The sequence below is a fragment of the Zalophus californianus genome, chromosome 8, assembly GCF_009762305.2.
Source record: "Zalophus californianus isolate mZalCal1 chromosome 8, mZalCal1.pri.v2, whole genome shotgun sequence".
Lineage (NCBI taxonomy): Eukaryota > Metazoa > Chordata > Mammalia > Carnivora > Otariidae > Zalophus > Zalophus californianus.
Genome location: NC_045602.1, coordinates 111520949 through 111541203, shown reverse-complemented (window position 1 = coordinate 111541203; position 20255 = coordinate 111520949). Strand labels below are relative to the sequence as shown.

General features: G+C 56.0%; 1 protein-coding gene across 5 annotated transcripts in view; it reads left to right on the top strand.

Moving 5' to 3' along the window:
- Positions 1 to 644: 644 nt before the first annotated feature.
- The window catches only part of SIRPA (signal regulatory protein alpha), a 41082-nt gene continuing 21471 nt past the window's right edge, over positions 645 to 20255 (top strand). The window contains exons 1-3 of one of the 5 annotated variants that reach the window (XM_027621254.2): positions 645 to 973; positions 1985 to 2072; positions 18977 to 19330. In XM_027621254.2, the coding sequence (XP_027477055.2) occupies positions 1994 to 2072; positions 18977 to 19330 (433 nt within the window). In that variant the 5' untranslated portion in view covers positions 645 to 973; positions 1985 to 1993. Of the gene's footprint in view, positions 974 to 1311; positions 1447 to 1984; positions 2073 to 18976; positions 19331 to 20255 lie in introns of those variants that run through there. The other 4 variants (XR_003524562.2, XR_003524563.2, XM_027621253.2 and 1 more) reach the window with 4 other exon arrangements.

The following is a 20255-nucleotide window of genomic DNA, read 5'->3' as shown; positions in this document are numbered from 1 at the left end:
TCCAAGCCCCAATCCCTCCATTTAGCAGAGGGTCTTGGACTCTTCTGCCGCCTACTGTCTGGTACCTCCCTTTGCCAGGTGACCAGGGCATCCCCACTCCCTATCACTGATCTGGCTGCTGTTGAGGACACAGCTTTCTTTCAAGGAAAAAGAGTGACAGAGACCGAGAGGCGGGGAGAGTGGTTTCACCAGGAGGCTCTGTCCTCTGTCTCTAAGCCCCTTGCCCCTGCTCTCCTTTCCCCTCATCTTCCCCCCTGCCTGTCATTTTCTGAGAGCCCAGGCCTTCAAGCCCCACCTCTTCCCCCGCACCCCTGCCTGGGCCTTCTGCACCCCCTGAATCGCCCCTGCCTGACACAGAGGCACCTGGCCAAGAGCCCACTGCCCCCAGGGGATGCCCGGACCCTTCCCCTCTGGTTTCTCGGCCACAACCCCCCCTTCTCCCTCCCTCTCCTCCCTGCTTCCCTGCGCCTCTTTTCCAGGCAGTACTGAAGTCCTTCCTACACACACGCTATTTTTGTACCATCACTCTCTCCTTCCTCTCCCCCTTCCCCCTACATTCACTTACTTCCTGCTTTTCCTTCACCTCGGCCCAGCTCTGAAAGAACCGGGCCCCTCGGGCGCGCGCGTCCACCCCCCCACCCCCGCCAGAGGGGCCTTAAGCTTTGGGGCCCAGGGGCAGGGCCACTCAGGGAGGGGCAGAAGGCAGACACCCCCGCCCCGTGCCCCCTCTCCGGTGCCGCCTCCAGCCGCTCGCCAGCCGGCGGGAAGCCGGGACTAACCGCGGCCCCGAGTCCGGAGGCGGGGGGGAAGGAGGCCGGCCGCAACTTCCCCAGTCCACCTTAAGAGGACGATGTAGCCGGCTCGCCGCGCTGACCTTAGAAAAACAAGTTTGCGCAAAGTGGAGCGGGGGCCCCGGCCTCTGGGCAGCCCCGGCGGCGCTCCCACTGCCTCCCAGCCCTCGCCGGCGGCGCAGGTCCGAACGCGGCGGGCGAGCGGAGCGGAGCTGGGGCCTGGGGCCCGGGGCCCGGGGAGCGGAGAGGGAGCGGCGCGGGCGCGCGAACTGGCACATTGTTGCAGCCGGCGGCCCGTCCGGTCCCGGGCGCTCGCGGGGTGCGCCGGCGGCGGGGATCGCGGGGCCGCTCCCCGGGCTGCAGCCGCGGGCCTCGGCTGGGGAGCTGGGCCCGCCGCGCGGGCTAGGGGGCGACGCAGCCCTCTGCCTCCCCCCTCCTCCCCCCCCCCCCCCCCCCGGGCGCGCGGCTGGCGGGCTACAGTGGGCTGGCGGGCCCGAGCCCAGCAGCCTCCCCGGGCTGGCTGGAAAGAGGGAGGCGGGGAGGGCAGGCGGGAGGGGGGCCGGGCTACCAGGAGGGCGGGGGCAGCGGCCGGGACTGCGGGCAGGGAGAGAGCCGAGCTGAGCCGCCGGCGCCGCGAGGAGCCCGGGCGGGGCAGGTGGGCAGCGGCGGGGGCGGCGCGGCGGGGCTCGGCGGGCTGCCCCTCGCCCCTGCGCGCGCGGTCCTGCTCTCTCCCGCGCTGGCGGCCGCGATCTGCGCGCTGCCTCGCTCACTCCTCTCCCGCTCGCTCTCTCCCTCGCTCTCTCTCCCTCTTTCTCTCTTTCCCCCTCTTCCCCTCTCCCCCTCTCTCGCCTCTCCGTGTGTCTGGCTCTCCGCCTGGCTCCCTCGGGTCTGTTTCTCTCTCCTGCCGCCTCTCCCTGGCCGTTCCCTGGCTTTATCTCTCGCGCGCTTGGGGTCTCTCCCCCTCTCCGTCTCTCGATCTCTCGGGGTGGGGGGGGTCCCTCCGAAAATCGCGGCGGTGACGGCGGCTACTAAGCCGCTCCAGGCGCCTGTTCCGGGGAGGTGGGGGGGTAGGGAAGCCCGGCCGGGAGGGGAGGTTGGGGGGGAGAGAAGGGGGGAGCCTTAGTCATTTCCCCGCTCCAGCCTGCGCCCGCCCGAGCGCGCACTCACCGCCGCTCTCCCTCCTCGCTCCGCAGCCGCGGCCCATGGAGCCCGCCGGCCCGGCCCCTGGCCGCCTCGGGCCGCTGCTCTGCCTGCTGCTCGCCGCGTCCTGCGCCTGGACAGGTAAGCACCCCTGTCCCCCGCCGCTGCCGTCCCCCAGCTGCGGGCCCAGACCTGTCAGAGCGCCACTGGGAGCCACTGGGCTAATGTCCAGCAGTAGTAAGGGGAGACACGTCTGTAACCGGGGTTACAGATGCGGAAACTGAGGCCCAGAGAGGGCCAGCCACTTGCCCAAGGTCACACAGCCATGGATAGGACCCACTCTCCCTCTCTCCGTTGACTCTGATTGTGTGGGCATTGTGCTGGGCACCTTGCTGGGCACTGGGACATACCCAGATGAGTTGGTCCACCCAGCCCCTGCCCAATCTGATGGGGGAGGCAGGCTGTCAGCAGGTTTCAGAGCTAGGTGCCCCTGGCTTCTCTGGAAGCTCTTTTCCTGGACTTACGCTTTTCGCTTGTCTGACTTCAAGGTTTGAGAGGAGGGGGTCGGGGCAGAGGTCCCCCAGGTACTGCCTGGAAGGGAACAGAAACAGGATGTTGCAATTAGGGAAGAGTGAGCTCTCCCTCTGGTGCCCAAGCAACACGGTGTTGGTGTGTGTATGGGAGAGAGAGAGAGAGGAAGGGAGGCCGCAGTAACTCTGGGGTGAGCTGCTGTGATCAACAGATCCTGATGCGAAAGCACGAAAGCATGGGTGGATTGTCCCTGTGCTTGCCAAAGCCTCTGGCTGGATGGTCTGCTCCTTGCTGTTCTCCGGCTCCCCCACTTCCTCCTGCCTGCCTTCCCTGGGCTTCCAGGCAGCTCCCTGCAGTTCAGGTGCTCTGTGGGGCTGTTACCTGTGGCTCTGAGCATGTCTTTTTGTTGGCCTACATCAAACACCTGGCTGTCTCCAGCAGGCAGGCTCTGAAGGCTACCTTGTGTGTTCGCCAAGGGGTGAGGTCACCATTCAGGAGTCCTGCTTCTTAAGGGGTTTTGCAAAACCATGGGTCTCCTGGGAGGGCACAGGCGGCAGGGTAAGGGCTTTAAAGAAGTTGGGATGGGGGAGAAGAATGGGGAATCTTGTTTTTTGTCTCCTTGAAGCTGTGTTGTAGGCCGAGGGGTCTGCGCTATCCTCCTCAAGGAGGAAGGTAAAGATGAGCTCAGTACCCACTCCCCCCCCCCCCCCCGCCTTTTGCATTTGCCTAGAGACTGGTAACCATCTGATAGCAGTGAGGAAGGGAGAACTAGCAAAGAGTGGGTGGAGGGAGAAGTGGGGGTGGACAACAGCTTCTCTCTGCCCTGCAGTTTCCCCAGAACCCCAGGAATCTACGTAGGCATCCCCCACCCCACCCCGGGTCTTCCCATTAGGTTTGGGTCCTGGCTGGATGGAAATAAGCACTGATACATTTCATGTCTGCCTGGTGAGTGGCATCTCCAATCTGATCTGCTCCTTCCTGCCCGAGCCAGCCATTTACACCCCGCAAAAGTCCTAGTTCCTGCCCCACATCCTTCCTGGATCTGGCCTGGAAATGCACAAGTGTCTCTCACAAGTACTTCATTTTCCTGAAACAGGGAACTGGGCCCAAGTTAATTTCTAAATGTCTATTCCAGACCCTTCTCCAACCAGGACCCTGTAGTTCAGTATCTGGCAAATGACCGGTGACGCTGACTAACAAGTATTCGGATGGGCAGCCTGCCTTTCCTGGGGCGCTGGCTGGGAACAGCGACACCCTTCTTGTGAGCAAATCTCCCCTTTTTGCCTATAAAAACAATCTATAAAACGGTAAAGATTAGGCCATAAAACTTCCGTTCCAATCCATTCAGCATCAATAGGCTGAAAAAGTGGGAGCAGCAGAGGGGCCAAGATTAACTTTGAAATAAATAAATCTTAGGAGGTGAGAATTCATTTCTTGGCTGAGGACGGTGGGGCAGGGGTGGGGTGTCGCCTTCATAGCTGAAGCCTGCCAGCATTCTTCACTCTGTGTCCTCCGGACTCCCAGTCACACTCTGGACCCTGGCATGGGATTCACCTGGTCTGGCTGCAGGATGGGGCTTCGGGGCCCCCCCTCCCTCGGCTGCTCCCAGCATGGAGTTTATGACAAAGCAGAAGAGAGGCAGGACAGAAGGGCAGGAAGGTAGAAGGAGGCAGTTGTCCAATTTTCCAAGAAAATAGATTTGTTCGAGTGAGAAACTCAAATGTCAGGCTTAGGAAGGCGGCGTTAGATTGAATGACTACTAACGTCTTTCTGAGACTGTCAGCCTGGGAGGTGTCACATGATTGCTGGGGCTCCACATGATTGCTGTTTGCAGGGGGCTGGTCATGTGAGTTATCTGGGTTGGGGAAGGCAGGAGAAGAAGTTTCTAAAGATTGCCTTTAGCACAAATGCTGCCAAAGGGAAATTCTAAAAAGATGCCAGTGAAGTCACCAACCTGTGTTCTTGGAGCCAACGTGAGGCCTGTTTCCTAAAACAACCTCACGGAGGGAGATTCAGAGGCTGGGAGAGCAGGGCAAGGGGCCCAGGGACACCTGGGCAGCCTGACTGCGGAGTAGCCCGCAGCCCCTGCCATGGAAACTGAAGGCTCCTTGCTTGGCCCCACCGAGGTCATGGACCTCCCGGGCCCCCACTGGGCGGACCTTGGTGAGCTCCCGCTGGCTCCTCAGTCTGGCCTGGAGGAGGCCAGGCCAAGTTGGGGTTCAGGTGTTCGTGGCCAGCTGGGCTCTCTAGGGACCTTCTGACGCTTGGTAGAGGGGGACATGCTGGTCTGTGTACTTTCCTAAATGGTGAAGTTAATCTCACTTCCTCTTTCTCAAGAAGACAAAGAGGGTGGGGGGCACTTTGGCCCCGATGCGCTCAAGCTGTTGGAAGTTTCTTTTAAAGCCATGGTGTTCTCAGGGTACTTTCTGGCCATGAAGTATTCCTTTACCAATTCCCTGGTGACCCGTGGTGTGATTCATTCCTGTATTTATAGTCATTTGGCACATTTGAAGTCCTAATGTGAGCCACGTGTGGAGAGAAGGAGAACCCATGTCTTTGAAAGTTAACTGCACCCCAGACTGTGCACTGAGGGCCTCCCTGTGTCATCTCATTAATTAGCAAAGCAAAGCATGAGGTGGCTATTATCCCCATTTTGCAGATGAGGAAAATCGAGTCCCAAACTGGAGAAGTAACTTGTCTAAGGAATAAGTGGAAGAGGGTCGGGATTTTGAATCCAGCCTCTGAGGGAAGAACTTTCCTGACTTAGTCCAGGCTGGAGGGAGTGAGAGGAGCCCCCTCCGGGCTCAGACGGAGGTTTATCAAGAGTTCCTTCTGGGGCAGAAGCCCTTCCCTGAGTCATGGTCGCTTCTCGGAAGGCACACTGAAGACAGAAACATCAACGGCCCCTCCCAAGTGACGGCTCACGGGAGCGATGTGGCTTCCACCAGAGCCCCCCATCTGGGCTGCCGAGCTTTGGAGGGCCCCAGAGCTGGAATATTCCTCCTTGCATCTTCCCAGTGCCCTTTGCAACAGATGGAGAGGGGGTGTGTGAGAGGAAGGGAGTCTAAAACTGTTGTACGGAGCCCACACACACTCGCTCGCTGCTTCCAATGGCTCCGTGCGACAGGTTATTTTCTTATTTGTAGAGTCTTGGACTGATGGAAGGTTCTCCCCCCCCACTCCCTCTTTATAAATGTGCTCAGATTTCTGGCCTGTCAACACAACGCAGATCATGTCACTCCCCAGCTCCAAACTGTTGAGTGGGTCCAAGTTTTCTCCAAAAACATTTAAAAAGAAAAGAAAAGTGCAGCAGCATGGGCGGGCTTCCTCCCTGACAGGGCTTACTCTCAGCCACATGTTTTCCCAAGAGCTGACCTAAGATGTTGCAAGACGCACGGGCTTCCTCCCTGTAGACCAGAGCTTGCCTAGCCCCTCGGCTGCGTGAGCACCTAAGACCTGAGAAGCCCCGGAGTTGTAGAATCCCACATTGGACCCTGTTTACTCCAGCGTTCCACAAACATATGAACACGAGGCGTTTGGCTTGTGTAACGCTTGTGAACATGCGGCCTGACCCAGTTTGGTAAACGCTTTTGTACCCATCCGTGCCCTCAGCTCAACTTTTTCATCTCTCTGCCTTTGCTTATGCTGTTCCCGCCAGCAGAGCTGCCCTTCCCTGTACCTCCTTATCTTCATATGCCCAAACCTATTCCTCCTTCAGTTTAATCTGAGGGAGCTCCTCCTTCTCTGAACTGTCCCCACCCCCAGGATTGTCTCCGCCCCTGACTGAGGCTACTTGTTGCTCTCTCCTTGTTTTCTCACCATATGCATACGTGGTTAGCACCTGGTGGGTGTGGTGGTTCTGGATCCCCCGTCCGCGCTAAGTCACAGGCAGGCTTAGGGTGGTGGGGCAGGGGGATTGTGAATCCCAGCTCCACTGCGTATGGTGGGGGCGGGGGGGATTGTGAATCCATTGTGAATCTCCTGTCCTTGGTGTGTGTCTCAGCTCCCTCCTCTGTAGGACAGAGATGACGTCAGCAACTGTTTCAAGGATCAAGTCCACTAATACACATGTGATGCTTGCGGCTGTACCTGGCTGTACCCTCGGCACGTGCCAGCCAGCCTCGCAGCCACCTTAGCTTTGTTCTCTTTGGATTTCCTCCTCTACCAAAGTGGGGCTGCCTTTTGTAAAGTACCTGGCACAGCCTCTTGCACACAGTGGGCACAAAATAGCAAAAGCTACCAGATGGGAGTGCGTGCTATTCCGTTTGGGGTTTTTCCCTGTAGCTTTGGGGCCCTTGGGGGCTGGACAACTCGAGCAGAACCCCAGGTTAGTGGGGTTTAATTCTGTTCCTGGGACTGAGGCTGTGGGCGCAGGCTGCCTCTAGGTGTCTCTGTCCAGATCCACAGGTTTGGAATTGTGCGCTCCCAGACCCAGAAAGCCAGAGAGGAAGCCTGGGAGAGCTGTTGGGGGTCTCACTGAGCGCCTCGCTGTGCCCCACTGTGAGAGAGAGCCTGGCACTCTTGGGCTCACACAGCAGATCCACTGCAAGGCCGGGGTGGGACGCCAAGCACCCTCTCTTCCAGGCCAAGGCTTTTTAAAACTGAGCTCTGCTGGAAGTTTCCATCGTTAAAGCCAGAAATCTGACAGGATCCCGAATTCCATGGAAAAATACTAAAGTAATAATAATGGGAATGATTGTTTCCAGCCACTTACTGGGCTGAGCACTTGGCCTGTAGGACCCCGGTGGTACTCACCGTTAGGTGGTGTGCACAGTAGGACCCCAGTGGTACTCACCGTTGGGTGGTGTGCACAGTTATCCGATCCAGTGGACCAATGAGGAGACTGGGCTCAGAGAGGTGGAGCAACTTACCCAAGGCTGCAATAAGTGGCAGAGTTGGGATGACAGCCCAGATCAGCCTGACTGCGGAGTGCAGGCTGTTAGGTAGACATGGCTTAACCTTGTTTGACAGGTGGGGAAACCGAGGCCCAGGGGAGGGGGGACTGGCATCCTGCTCTCTTGGAGCTCCTCTCATATTTCTGTCAATCAATGTATCCTCCCAGGAGGCGGAGGTGGCCGGTGTTTCCAAGATGGGTTTCCGTCCCATACTGGCGAAGGAAACATCTATTTTCACAGCTGAAACTGCTTTCCTGTTCCTTTGGGCGTTGCTGGGGCAGGTCTTCGGACGGAGCCCTCCGCAAGATGGATTTTCCCCGCCAGGTGTCTGGCCAGGCCGTCCGTCCAGAGGGATGCAAAACAGCTGAGGTGGAAGTCAGGCCGTGATACAGATGGTCTCTTTGTGTCTGTGAGGTTTCCTGGCACATCCATTTGGGGTCGCAGGGGGTGAGATGGCCGCAGATTGGCGCCAGGAGCCCAGGGCATCAGGGGAGCCAGGAGTGAGCACGCGGGGAGTCTCCGCCTGGAGAGCCAGCCAGAGGGGTGGGCTCCCAGGCCCGGCTCCCATTGCCGACTGACCGTGTCCCCCAGAAATGGAAGCCTCCGTGGAAGGAAAGAGTGCGCTGTGGGCTACGGATGAGCTGAGCCTCGAATCCGTGCTCTCCTTCCTTACCTTTTTATTTTGGAAGATTTCAAACATACACAAAAATGAGCAGGAATGGTGGGGCAACCCCTGGCTTCCACACTGATCTGCCACTCTTGCTTTGCCTGCCCCCCACTTTACTGGGAGTGGAGGGGTTGGGAGAGTTTTGGAAAACAAATGCTAGACATCAGGTGTCACTTCAGCCATTACTAGTCTGACATGCATCCCTCGATGTGCTCTGCAGTCTGACGCTCACAATGTGCCAACAAGCATGGGCGTCCTCCATCCGCATTTCACAGATAAGGAAACTGAGGCTTCTGAAAGCCAAGTCGGGGTCCTCCCATGGCCATGTAGCCAGTGAGAGGTAAAGCCAGATCCCAGCCTCGGTTTACTCTTAACCACTTTGCTATTCTTGTTATTATCATTTTAATTATAAATATTGGTCCAACAAATACTTTTGAGCATCTACTATGTGCCAGGGTGGTTCTAGTTGCTGGGGATACGACCATGGATAGATAAAAACACCTGTTCTCATGGAGCTGATGTTCTAGTGAGGAAGACAAACAGACCCAAGTAAATATTGCATCAGGTGGAGACAGGTGCTATAAAGAAACTAAAGCAGGATGAGGGAATAGAAGGTCGAGTGGGAATAGAGGGAGGGCCTCCGTGAGGAGTGGAGGCCTGAATAACACCGAAGGAGCAGCCATGGGAATATCAGGAGAGCGAGCCACATAGAAGGAATAGCAAGTGCAAAGGCCCTGAGGCTGGAATGAGTTTTCTTTGCTCCAGGAATAGCAAGGAGGCCAGTGAGGCTGGAGTGAAGGGAGATGGGTAGTGTGACAACAGGGAGAGGTCAGGGCCAGACAAAATACAATCTGGCTCACTGAGCACCTTGACATTGAACATGTTGGACCTTGTGATAGAATCATTACTCTGTGCATCGCCTCATTAAATTCTCACCACAGTTCTGTGATATGGGAACTATTAGTATACCTATTGGACGGATGAAGAAATTGAGATTCGGAGAGGTGCAGTGACTTGCCCAAGGTCACACAGCTTATAAGTGCAAAGCTAGGATTTGAGCCCAGGCCCTAAGGGCTGCAGCATCCTCGTCACTGCTTTCCTGCACCTCCTCCCATCTCATCATCCAGAGCAGCCCGCTGAATCAAATCCTCTTTGTTCCTGCTCCAAACTTCTTAGTGGTTCTCACTGCCCTTAGAATAAAATCAAACTTCTTACTGTGATCCATGGGGCATGGCATTTTCTGGACCACGTCTCTCTGTCTGACCTCATCTCATACCACCCTCTCCTTCCTCTGTGGGCTTTGGCCACAACAGCCTTCTTTCTGGCCCTCTTACGCACTAGCCTCTTTCCTGCCTCAGGGCCTTTGCACGTGCTCTTCTCTCCTGCTGGAACACCTTCCCTGGCTCTTGCTTCCTTCAGGTTTCATCTCGCCTCATCAGCAGGGCCTTTCCCAGCCACACCATTCTGAAAGCAGGTCCCCCTTGTTATTCTCAATCATGACGACACATTTGTTTCTGAGCACTCCTAGCCATTTCTTATATTTGTGTCATTCTTTCGGTCTTGTGTCTACAGCCTACATGAGGGTAGGGACTGTGTCTGTCTTACTCACTGCTGGGCCTCCTGGGGCCTGAGCACAAGGGCTGGCGGCCGTAGGCGGGCTAATACATACAGCTGAATGAAGGAACAGCTGGTGGGTAGTAAGAGCTCCATTTTCAGGAGAAGGCTCAGAGCCCTCAGGTCCCATGGGCAGTAACCCTGGCCTGAAGCACAGTCCTGCCCTCGCTACTACACAGTCCCACTTCTGTGGCTGGGGCCATGGCCACGGCACAAATCCCCGCCCATCTTGCTGTCATAGTGATCCCTAAAACGTCAAGAAGTACACAGATATCAGGGCCAGCCCGGGTGGAGGGAGGTAGCCAAGAGACCCCAGAATTGGTACTGAAAATTCTGGCTATCCGAAACGGCTTGCCCCAGTGTAGACACCGTGATGAACGAGCTGGCAAACCATGAAACGTGATGCAATTAATGCTCCAGTCTCTCAGCGGGGTTTGGTTTGGAGGGCCCAGCCCGAGGTCAGCCGCTCCCGAAGATTCATTCATTGTGCGAAGCCGCCCGGCGCAGCGGCTGACAATGCAGGTGGAGTCCGGTTGCTCCGCAGCCCCATGACCCTGAGCTTCAGTCTTGTCCTCTGGGAAACGGGAGCCCTGTCTTGCTGGGTCCCTGTGGCAGTTCAGCGAGGCCCGCAGTGCTCCTGGTACTGGCGGGGCGTGATGCCGTCCAGCCGAGGTTACTATTACTCTTATGGTTGCACGGTCATCGTGTCCTGGTTTGAGGCTGGAAATAGCAGGTGGGACCCCCATTCCAGCCTTCACCGGCAGGAAACCCAACCTCAACTGCTCTTTCTGTGAAGCGGAGGCTCACCTTGGTTGCCCTCCCGCGGGCCCCTACCAGCTCCGATGCTCCAACCCAGATGCCCTCCCCACCCTTTGTCTTGCTGACACCCCAGGCCCCCTTCTCCAGCAGGGGTGGCAGTGGAATGGGTGCCCGCTCTGGGGCCCATTCCTGAGTTCGAATCCAGCATGTGCCTCTTAGTCCATAAGCATGTGCTCCGGAGCAAGTGCCTTTCCCTGTTCTGGGCCTCACTTTCTCCATCTGCAAAATGGAACCTCTGCCCGTTTCCTCTTGCGCAGGGACTGTTGAGGGTTAAAGGGAATGAGGAGCTGTGGAAAGTGTTTTGTGAGCTGCAAGGAGCGCTATAAAAGGCATCAGTGAATGGTGTCAGCTTGGGGGAAAATCTCATCCAGAGACTGTCTGCTGTCGGCAGCAGAGTGTGCTGGAGCCTTGGCAAATGCCGTTAAATAAATGCGGGTCGCTTTTAAGGGGGCCTTTATCTCGGCTGGGAAAATGTGTGCACGTCCTTGGCAGCCTGAGAATCCAGAAGCCTGAGCTGGAGGGGACCCCATCGTCACAGGGAGAAGTGATCACGCACCAGCTCCCGGAACAGATATCTGTTTGAGCCCTGCCTCTGCCCCACTCTGCCTCTCAGCGTTACAGCTTCCTCACCTGGAGGAGGGGGACGGCGACAACAGCGCTCCCCCCTCTGGGCTGTCATCATGACAGTTAAGTGACGGCTCCCCGTTGTGTGACCTCATGCACACGTGGGACCCATGGGAGCACCCAGGCCTGTCCCTAGAGGAACAATGGGGCCTGCAGTCGAAGAACGCCCCTGGGTTCTCAGCTTGTCCAGCCCCCACCTTTGGGCCTCAGTTTCTCCGTCTGCAAAATGGGAAGGTGAGAAGAAGGTCCTTAGGTCGTCGAGGCACCAACTACAGTGGATGGTGGGGTGGTGTCCCCTATCTGCTCTCCCGACCTCAGCGGGGCCTCCTAGGCCTGCTAGACACAGAGCGTGTTTACAGTGCACGTACTGATAGTTCCTTCCCTGCTGCTTTGCAAACAGGGCCACATTGCAGGCATGGCTTCATCACCTCCAGGTCCCTCCTACACCCCGCAAACGTTCACTAGGGCCTTTAAGCCGCCCCACCTCCGGGCCTCCTAGCAAGCAGTCGGCTCAGCCTGCTCACAGGTGCCGCGGTGAGTGGTCTCGTGCATATGTCGGGCAGAGCTGGTTCTGCTTCGGAGAGAATCCTTAGCTTCTCAGTCCTAAAACTGGGATCATCCGTCACCCCCTCCATCCTTAAATGTCTGCTGCACGGTCACGGCTGTCCAGCTTTACGTGCTTCCTCTCTGCCAGGCACCAGACTGAGCTCTTCACGCTCGTTAACCTGTTTCATTCTAAATAGCCCTAGTGTTATTATCACCCTCCCCATTCTACAGATGGGAAACCACAAGTCCGGAGGGGTTAAGACATTGCCTGGAGTCTCATAAGGGGCAGAGTTAAGAGCTAAACCTGAACATACACTCAGTGAATACCAGGCACCGACATAAAGCTGGAGGATCCTGCAGGGAACAGAACTAAGTGCTCTCAAAGGGCTTAGAGGTAAATCTAGGGTAGGCAGATGGCGCTGATGAAACTGACAAATACCTGTGTGATATGTCACTTGGTGGGTGATATGTAGGAAAATAAAACAGCAAGGGCCATGAAGGGGGTAGTGTTTTATACAGAGTGGCCAGGGAAGGCCTTTCAGATAGGCCTGAAGGAGGTGAAGGAGCCAGAGGGTAGATATCTAGGGGATGAGACTACGAGGCAGAGGCAGTGGCAAGTGCAAAGGACCTGAGGTGCTTAAAGACTCTGGCATGATTTCGAGCAAGCTGTGGTGCTCTGGCAGCCACCAGAAGGATTCTGGGTCTCACTCAGAGTGCAGTGAAGGCTACAGGAGGTTTTGAGCAAAGGAAGATGTTATCTGGCTTAGGTTTTAGAGGCACCTCTGGCTGCAAGGAGAGCATGTATTGTAGAGAAACGAGGCGGAGGCAAGAAGGCCAGCTTGGAAGCCGAGGTGAAGATGCAGGTCAGGGACGGTGGTGCGGTCAGGTGGCTAGAAGAGATCAGAGTCTGGCCAGATCCTGGCAGTAGGGCTGGAAAGATCTGCTCGTCGATGGGCTGTGGGACAGGGCGGGGAGGAGGACAGTCCTCAGTCCAGTTCTTCTGACCACTCACATCTGACCTTGGGGAGAGAGATAGTTGGACCCCCTTGTTTACAGGTTCGAGAAAGTGGAGGCTCAGAAAAGAGTGACTTTGCCAAGTCTCCCCGCTGGGGGTGAGACATAGGGGTCTTCTGGCCCAAGAGCCAAAGCTCTGGACTGTTGGCCCCTCAGGAGTTTCCCTGCTGCGTGGAGGGGGCTGCCGGGGTCTGCCCGCTCCCTGCAAGGATATGGCACAGTGCCCAGTTCCCAGAGTTGCCTGGAGTGGGGGTGGAGGAGAGAGTACCCCTGTTTTATTTACAAGGCCATGTGCATCCCCATTTGCGCCGGTTCCGATACAACTGGTAGTTTCTACTGCAGCACGATGGGTCTGTCCGGCAGCACCAGTGCCAGCCTCCTGTGCAGATGGTCCCCCGAAGCCCAGTCCTAGGCTAGCCCCATCCCAGCTTGCTCGTGGCCCACAAGCATGTCCCAAGGACTCCGCCCTGGTGCCTGGATTGTGCAGAGCCCTTTCCTCCTCTGCACCTTTACTCCTGTGGTCCCCCTTTCCTGGGATGCCTTCCCATCTCCCCAGCCTCTGTCAGCCTTCATGACCCAGCTCAGGGGCCACCACCTCCAGTAGGTCTTCCCACATCCCACCCCTCTCCCAGGGCCCGGTCCCCAAGCCCCTCTTCACTCACTGATCTCCCTCCAGGTGGTCAGTGCCTTGTGTCAGGGACTCGGCCCCACGAGAGCTGGGACCCGTCGTACTCAGCTTTATGTCCTGTAGCTTCGAGGACTGGGCCTGGCATTGGCGTGGGGCTCGAGAGGGCACGAATGCACCAGACCCCCTGCAGAGAAAGTCAGGGCCTCGCTGTGGTTGTCAGAGCCACCACACACTTGCGTCGAGCCCTGAGCCCCCTTCTTGGGAACCGTAGGATCCACAAGCCCTCCACCCAGGCAGCCCCCCATGGATCGGCCCCAGGGTCTGTGTGCTCCCTGCCTCGGGGCGTGGGGTCCAGAGTTTGGAGCTGGCCTCTTGAACCCTAAGCACGTAGGAAGCAGGTGCCCTGGGCCTCGCCCACCAGCAGCTGATGGCAGAGGCAGTGTCCTGCCCCTTCTCTCACCACCCTTGTGTGTAGAAACCCGTGCGTGCCCGACACCGTCACAGCTGGGCGTGTGGACACACAGGTGTTATGCCGACAGTGGTCCCCACACACACTCGCAGTCCTCTGCCAGTGCACACACATTCACACTCGCGTGTACACCATCACCCCCGCACACTATACACATGCACGCACACGCCTGTGCACAGCCCACTCCTGAGCTCCCCTGCCCGCACACTCTTGAGCAACACTATTGCACTCGCCTGCACATGTGTGCACACTGCTGCGTCTGCTCCTTCGCTCCTGTGTGCACGCTTATCCACACTCCTGCATTGCACGCTGTCAAACACAACCCTTAAATCATAACCCAGAAGATGCCAAAGGCAGCCCCTGACAAGGTGTGTGTGGGGGTCATAAACCAGCAACCCCCCTCAAGGAGGGCCAGGAGCGACAGTGGTCTGGGAAGGGGCCACTGAGCGCCCCTGCTGCGGGGCCCGGGTGTGGGCTGCGCCTTCACGTGGTCCTGAGGCCCCGGCACGGCCAGAGCTCTGGCCATGGCCTCCCAGGCCCCTGGGCTCCTTGAGTTTGTGGAAATCTGAGGGTGGCCTCCAGGCTGTCTCACAACAGATCCAGGGGGCCGTCACCACCCACTGCGCTGACTGCTTCTGTTAGGGAACTTACTCGCAGGTTTTATTTCACGACTTTAATTTTGTTCCAAAAGGAGTAAATGTTCACTGAAGACATAAGATTTTAATATATTGTTTACTCTAGAGTGAAAAAGAAAATGGGCCAACCCCTGGCCTCATTTCCCGGACATGGCGCTCCTCAGCATCATGGTGTTTGTCATGCTAGATCGTTTTCTCGAGACATTCCAGTGATCAGTCAGTATCTGCAGACAGTTTCTCGAGCGTCGAGTCCGTGCCGAGCACCGTGTCAGGAGCTGGGGGAAAGCAGCAGTGAACAAAACAGACAAGGTTCCTGGAGGGGAGGCTTATTTAAACAGTAAACATAATATATAACATAGGTATTAGATGTAGAGATTTTTCTTATTACGAAATAGAATACTATAAATATTCAATACTCATCCAGTTTAGGAAATCTGAAAAATACCCAAAATAGAAGGAAAAACCCCTCAGTTTTAGTTAGATTCATGATCCAGAGACAGTTGGCGTTTTATAGCCTTGTATATGTAGTACCTTGCTGTTGTTTATTTAAATATAGTTTTATTTTATTTTACAAAGTCATAATCATACCGAAAGCACAGTTTTTCTTATTTTTTTATTGTACAAGTCATGCAAACGGAAAACATAAAAACAAAATCCCTTGCAAATCTATTACAGAATTAACCACTGCTAATCTTTAATATGCACTTTTTTTTTTTTAATTTAGCAGTCTGAGATCACACTGAATGTGCCACTCGGTAACTGATCTCAATACATTTTTGCGCTGATAATTGTCATTCTACACCATCATTTTTAATGGCTGTAGACTCAGTCCTCGTGTGGCGTCACCATCACGGAATCAATCAGTCTCCTTCTCTTGGACATTAGGACATTTCCAACTTGTTATTTTTTAAGAACACCTGAGTGAACAAAGCAAAATGTTTGCTCATATTCTTAGTTATCTGAGTATGATTTTACATTGTTTTTACTCATATTTTAACGACATCAAAATGTGGATTGCAGTTACCTTTGATGGTAATCTAGGAGATTATTGTTGTGTTTTTATACTTCTTCATTTTCTCTAAATGCTTTGCAATGAACAGGTTTTATTTGCACAATCACAATATCATTTATAATTATGCCCTGCAAAAAATGTCCAGATTACCAGTTTTCATGGTGGTGCCTCTTTAGGCCTCCGTGTAAGTCCACGTAGGGGATAGGCCGTAATTCACTTAGCCATCGCCTCTCACGGGCCGCCCGGGTTTTTTCCCCAGCTTTTTCAAGATCATCATGTGGGAACCCCATGCCCAGTTTAGGGTTATGTCCTTGCGGAACAGCCCTGCAAAGGCTGGTGAACAGCTTTCACACCTTTGGTACATCCTGCCAAACTGCCTTCCCAAGAGGATGTTCCAATTTCCACTCCCACCAGCAGCATGCAAGAATGCCTGCCCAGCTGCCCTACTCTCCCAGAGATGGTTCAAGCTCCTGGACCGCGGCTCTCCCTTGCCAGGGAGGGCAGGGAGAGAGCAGGAAATGGTTTTGTCCACGATGCCAGCATGATGACCCCAGGCCCAGAACCGCAGCAGTGGTTTTTAACAAGCCCGGTTCCCAGAACAGAACCTGCCGAGAAAAAGAGAAGCAAAGCAAGCAAGGGAAAAAAAAAAACCTCTCTGCTGGAAAAAACACACATATACACAGATTAAAATAATATTTGGCACTTACGTCGCACTTTTAAAATTCTTCAAACGCTTTATAAACACTAGCTAATTAATTAAGCCACCTAAATCTGGCTGCAGTGGTGGAGAGAGCTCAAGAGGAGCTAAAAAAAGGGGGGGGGCCAGCCCTCCCCAACTCCAGATTTTATTGTCGCCTGCCTGGGGTGTGATTACAGGCCTCCGGCTGCACCCCAAGAATAGCCCTGCTCCAACACGTTGCACGCCTGGTTCTGCAACCATCTCCTGCTCGCGCCGCTCCCCTCACCAGCTGCTGACTCACGGCCCTGCGCCACGTTATTGATAAGGATAATAATAACTGGCATCTATTCCGTATGCCTGGGGGGGCTGTGCCAGGCGCAGTCCCGGGCTCCCAGCTCATACCATCTCCTGGCTATGCCTGTGGCAGCTCCATTCGACAGATGAGCAAAGACTCAGAGAGGGGCTTTGCCCGGGAGCAAATGCAGTCCCTCCTTCATTCATGAGTGCGTTCATTGAGCACGTAGTTATTGAGGGCCCGGAGTGTGTCAGACACAGTTCCAGGCAGGGGGTTGGAAACAGTTCCTTGTGGATGCTACATCCTGGTTGGGGGGAAACATGACAATCAAGTATATAAATGTATCTGTGATAATAACAGGAACAGAAACTAAAATTTACCCAGCCCCTACAAGGCAAGCGCTTATGTCCCACTGTGTCCTAGTGCTCAGGACAGTCCTGGGGGGTGGACGCCGGTACCCCCACTTTGCGGATGATGGGATGGAGGCCCAGGGAGGGCGGGTGTTGAGCGGGTGCGAGTGATGTTCTTGGCCCAAGTGATGGCCGGCTAAGAGGGGAACCAGCGCCTGTGCTCTCCCCAAGCAGCATTTCCAGTTCCTCCAGTGGCCGGTGCTGGAAAGCGGACCCGTTGGGGGTGTTCTTGGCTGCATGCTGCTGGTAGCGACTTGTGGTGTCTTGGGGTGGCCGGCTGCCTCTGGGGGCCTCCTCCGTGTGCTTGTCACACACCTGGCCACCAGCTCCACCCTGAGCCCCTGCCCTCTGTGGGCTCTGGATTCCTCCCTGCACAGGGAGGGTCAGGCCGCTGTCTGGCTGAAGCTCTGCCTCTCGGGCACTCGCCAGGAGAACCGGGTGACCCCCAGCCCGGGAGTCAGGCCTGGGACAATGGGCACAGGGGTAGAGAGGCCTGTTCTGAGGCCCTGGGCTTGCCAGCAGCGAGGGCAGACTGGAGTCTGTGGGCTTCCCAGCCTTTGGGCGCCCTGCCCCTGCCAGCAGGTGGTGCCAGGCCACGGGCCGGTGGCAGATTCCCAGCTCTCTCCTGCCCAGCTGGAGCCAGAGGGCATCGGCGGCCCCCTGTCTGGTGTACAAGGCAAAGGTGGCCTAGGACAAGGTGTCAGGATAGGACAAGGTCACACTGCGGGTCAGTGAGTGACCAGGAGGAGACAGATTGACCGTCAGTACCTGCACCGGTTGCCACGACCCCAGGTCTGTCTCTTATTCTCTCTTCCCATACTCCGTCCCCCTGCCTGTCCGCCTCTCCCTCAGCCTGTGTCTGTAGTCCCTTCTCTCTGTCTCCTGGCCTCTGTGTTTTTCCAAGGGCTTTATGATCTCTCCTCTCTCCCCCACCCCAACCTGGGTCAGAATCAGGCCCTGGGTGCACTGTGACCTGAGTATCTCGGCGGCTTCTCTCGGCAGCTTCCCACTGCCTGGTCACCTTCCTGGCTGTGTCCCTCTGATCCCCCACCACCATGTCCTCTGTCCGGAGTCCCTGCTCACGTGCCCCACTGCTCTCCACTTTGGGGCTCAGGCCCCTCCCTTTCACCATGCCTAGGAAGCCTTCCAGCTACCCAGCCCAGAGCCCTTGAGGCCTGACATGCGTCCAGCCCCTGTGTGTCCCCAGCATCCAGGATGGCCTGGCCTGCAGGTGCATTAGCAAGGGTGGGAGGGAAGTTCGCACAACAGAGCCCCCCCCCCATTTTTTTGTTGTGTGATGACAGTAGCTTCCCTGTGCCCCCACGTGGTGCTAAGTAACTTCTATGTGTCATTGCATTTTCTTCTCAGAACAAAGCAGAGGGCTAGGGGATGCTCTACCCATCTTGTAGATAAGGAAACCGAGTCTTAAAACCAAGGGATAAACTCGGGTCATGTGTGAATAAAAGGCGAGCCAGATTTCAGACCGGCTCAGATGGCTCCAAAGACCAGATGCTTCTTTTTGACGCTGTCCCTGGCCACGGTTGTTGTTTGGTCCTGCCAGAGATCCATCGAGATGGGGTCACAGTAACTGACTGACAGATGAGGAAACTGAGGCTCGAGAGCCATGGAGGGACCTGCTCAGACTAAGCGTAGCACTCCCATCCACATCCACATCCTGTTGGATGTTCTTGGCCAAGTGATGGCCATAGTCATGGAGCAGTAAGGCCTGAGCCAGGACTCAAATCCAAGTCCTCCTGCCTCATGACTCCACAGCCTGGACAAGTCCCAGTTGCTCGGTGTGGCTTCCCTGCTCAGGGCCTGCTTCCTGGGCCAGGCCCAAAGGAACCTAAGCTCCCCATAGAGCCCCACGCACACCGTGCTGCCCCCCACCTCTGAGCCCCTGCCCTGCTGTGCCCTCTGTCAGGAACACTGTGCCCCTTACATCCTGGGAAGTTCAGAGCTCAGCTCAGACATGACTCTTCCGGAGAGGACTCAGGACCTCCAGCCTGCTCCCTGGCACGTCATGAACCTCAGTTTCCTCAGTTGTGATGGGGTCTCACATTACAGGCTCGTGGTGAGGGCCGCGTGCCACGTACATGCAACGTGCCGAGCTCAAGTCCCGCTCACAGTGCGCAGTCAGTGAGCAGTGGATACACACGTGAGGAGACATCCAGGATCACGTCAGGATGATCTTGTTTTCCCTCCAGGTGTGGCAGGTGAGACGGAGCTGCAGGTGATCCAGCCTGAGAAGTCAGTGTCTGTCGCAGCCGGACAGACAGCCACTCTGCGCTGCACCCTGACCTCCCTGCTCCCCAGTGGGCCGGTTGAGTGGTTCAGGGGAACAGGGCCAGCCCGGCAGTTAATCTTCGGTTTCAGAGGAGGCCACTACCCCCGAGTGACAAATGTTGCAGACAACACAAAGAGAAACACCACGGACTTTTCCATCCGCATCAGTAACATCACCCCAGCAGATACCGGAACCTACTACTGTGTGAAGTTCCAGAAAGGGACCCCTGATGTGGAGTTTAAGTCTGGACCAGGCACCCAACTCATAGTGAGCGGTGAGTATGGCCTGGGCCTCTTTGTCTCCTGGTTATGACAAGTGAATAAGAATGCCCTCCATTGTCTGAGTAACAGCTAAGAATCAGGTCTTGTGGTGGGTGCTCCTGACTTCAGCACCTTCCACAGATCAGGAAAGTTGAGGCCTGGAGAGGTCATGCTATTTGCTCGAGGCCCCACAGCTGATAAATGGTGAGAAAATCTAGAACCCCAGTCTGAGGGCTCCACAACTCTCACCTTTTCCTATTCTGACCAGCCCTCTGGTTCCAGGGATGAGGGACTAATAGTCTGAGTGACTTGTCCAGTCAGAAGGTCCCACCTCACTCTTACCTCCAGAGAGCACCCCCTCCATGTGGGTGACTCTTCTCTTTACTCAGCACTTACGGAGCACCTGCTGTGTGCAGGCTCTGTGCTGAGTGCTAGGGAAGCAGCAGGGAACAAAACAGGCAAGGGCTCCTCTCTCATGAAGCTTACGTTCCCTTCTGTTCCAACGAGGACAGACCCATCCAGGGCAGAGAGAAGGAAGAACGTGTTTCTTTATTTCATCTTCAGAAACATCACACAGAAAAGACATGCCTGAGAGGTACAGACGCACTGTTTACTCTGACAGCCCAGGTTGGAAGAGATGCCAGAGATTGGGCCTTTGCTGTGGGTCTGTCCAGAAACAATGGAGCCTGGTTCAGGGACCGACTCACACAGTCGCTGCAGGCTCCGAGCAGACCTGGGGCATCCAGAATGTCCTCACCCAGGGAAGATGGGCCTATGTGGGTGAATAGGGTTGTCCCGTTGGCACAAAGATGATCATTTAGGGTTTTCTGCCAGGGGCCCACGATCTGGAACCCTGGGCTGTCAGCACGCAAAGACCCCATCCAGCCCAGCCCCCGTGTGCACATTCAGGGCCTGTCACGAGATGACAGGGTCTTGCTC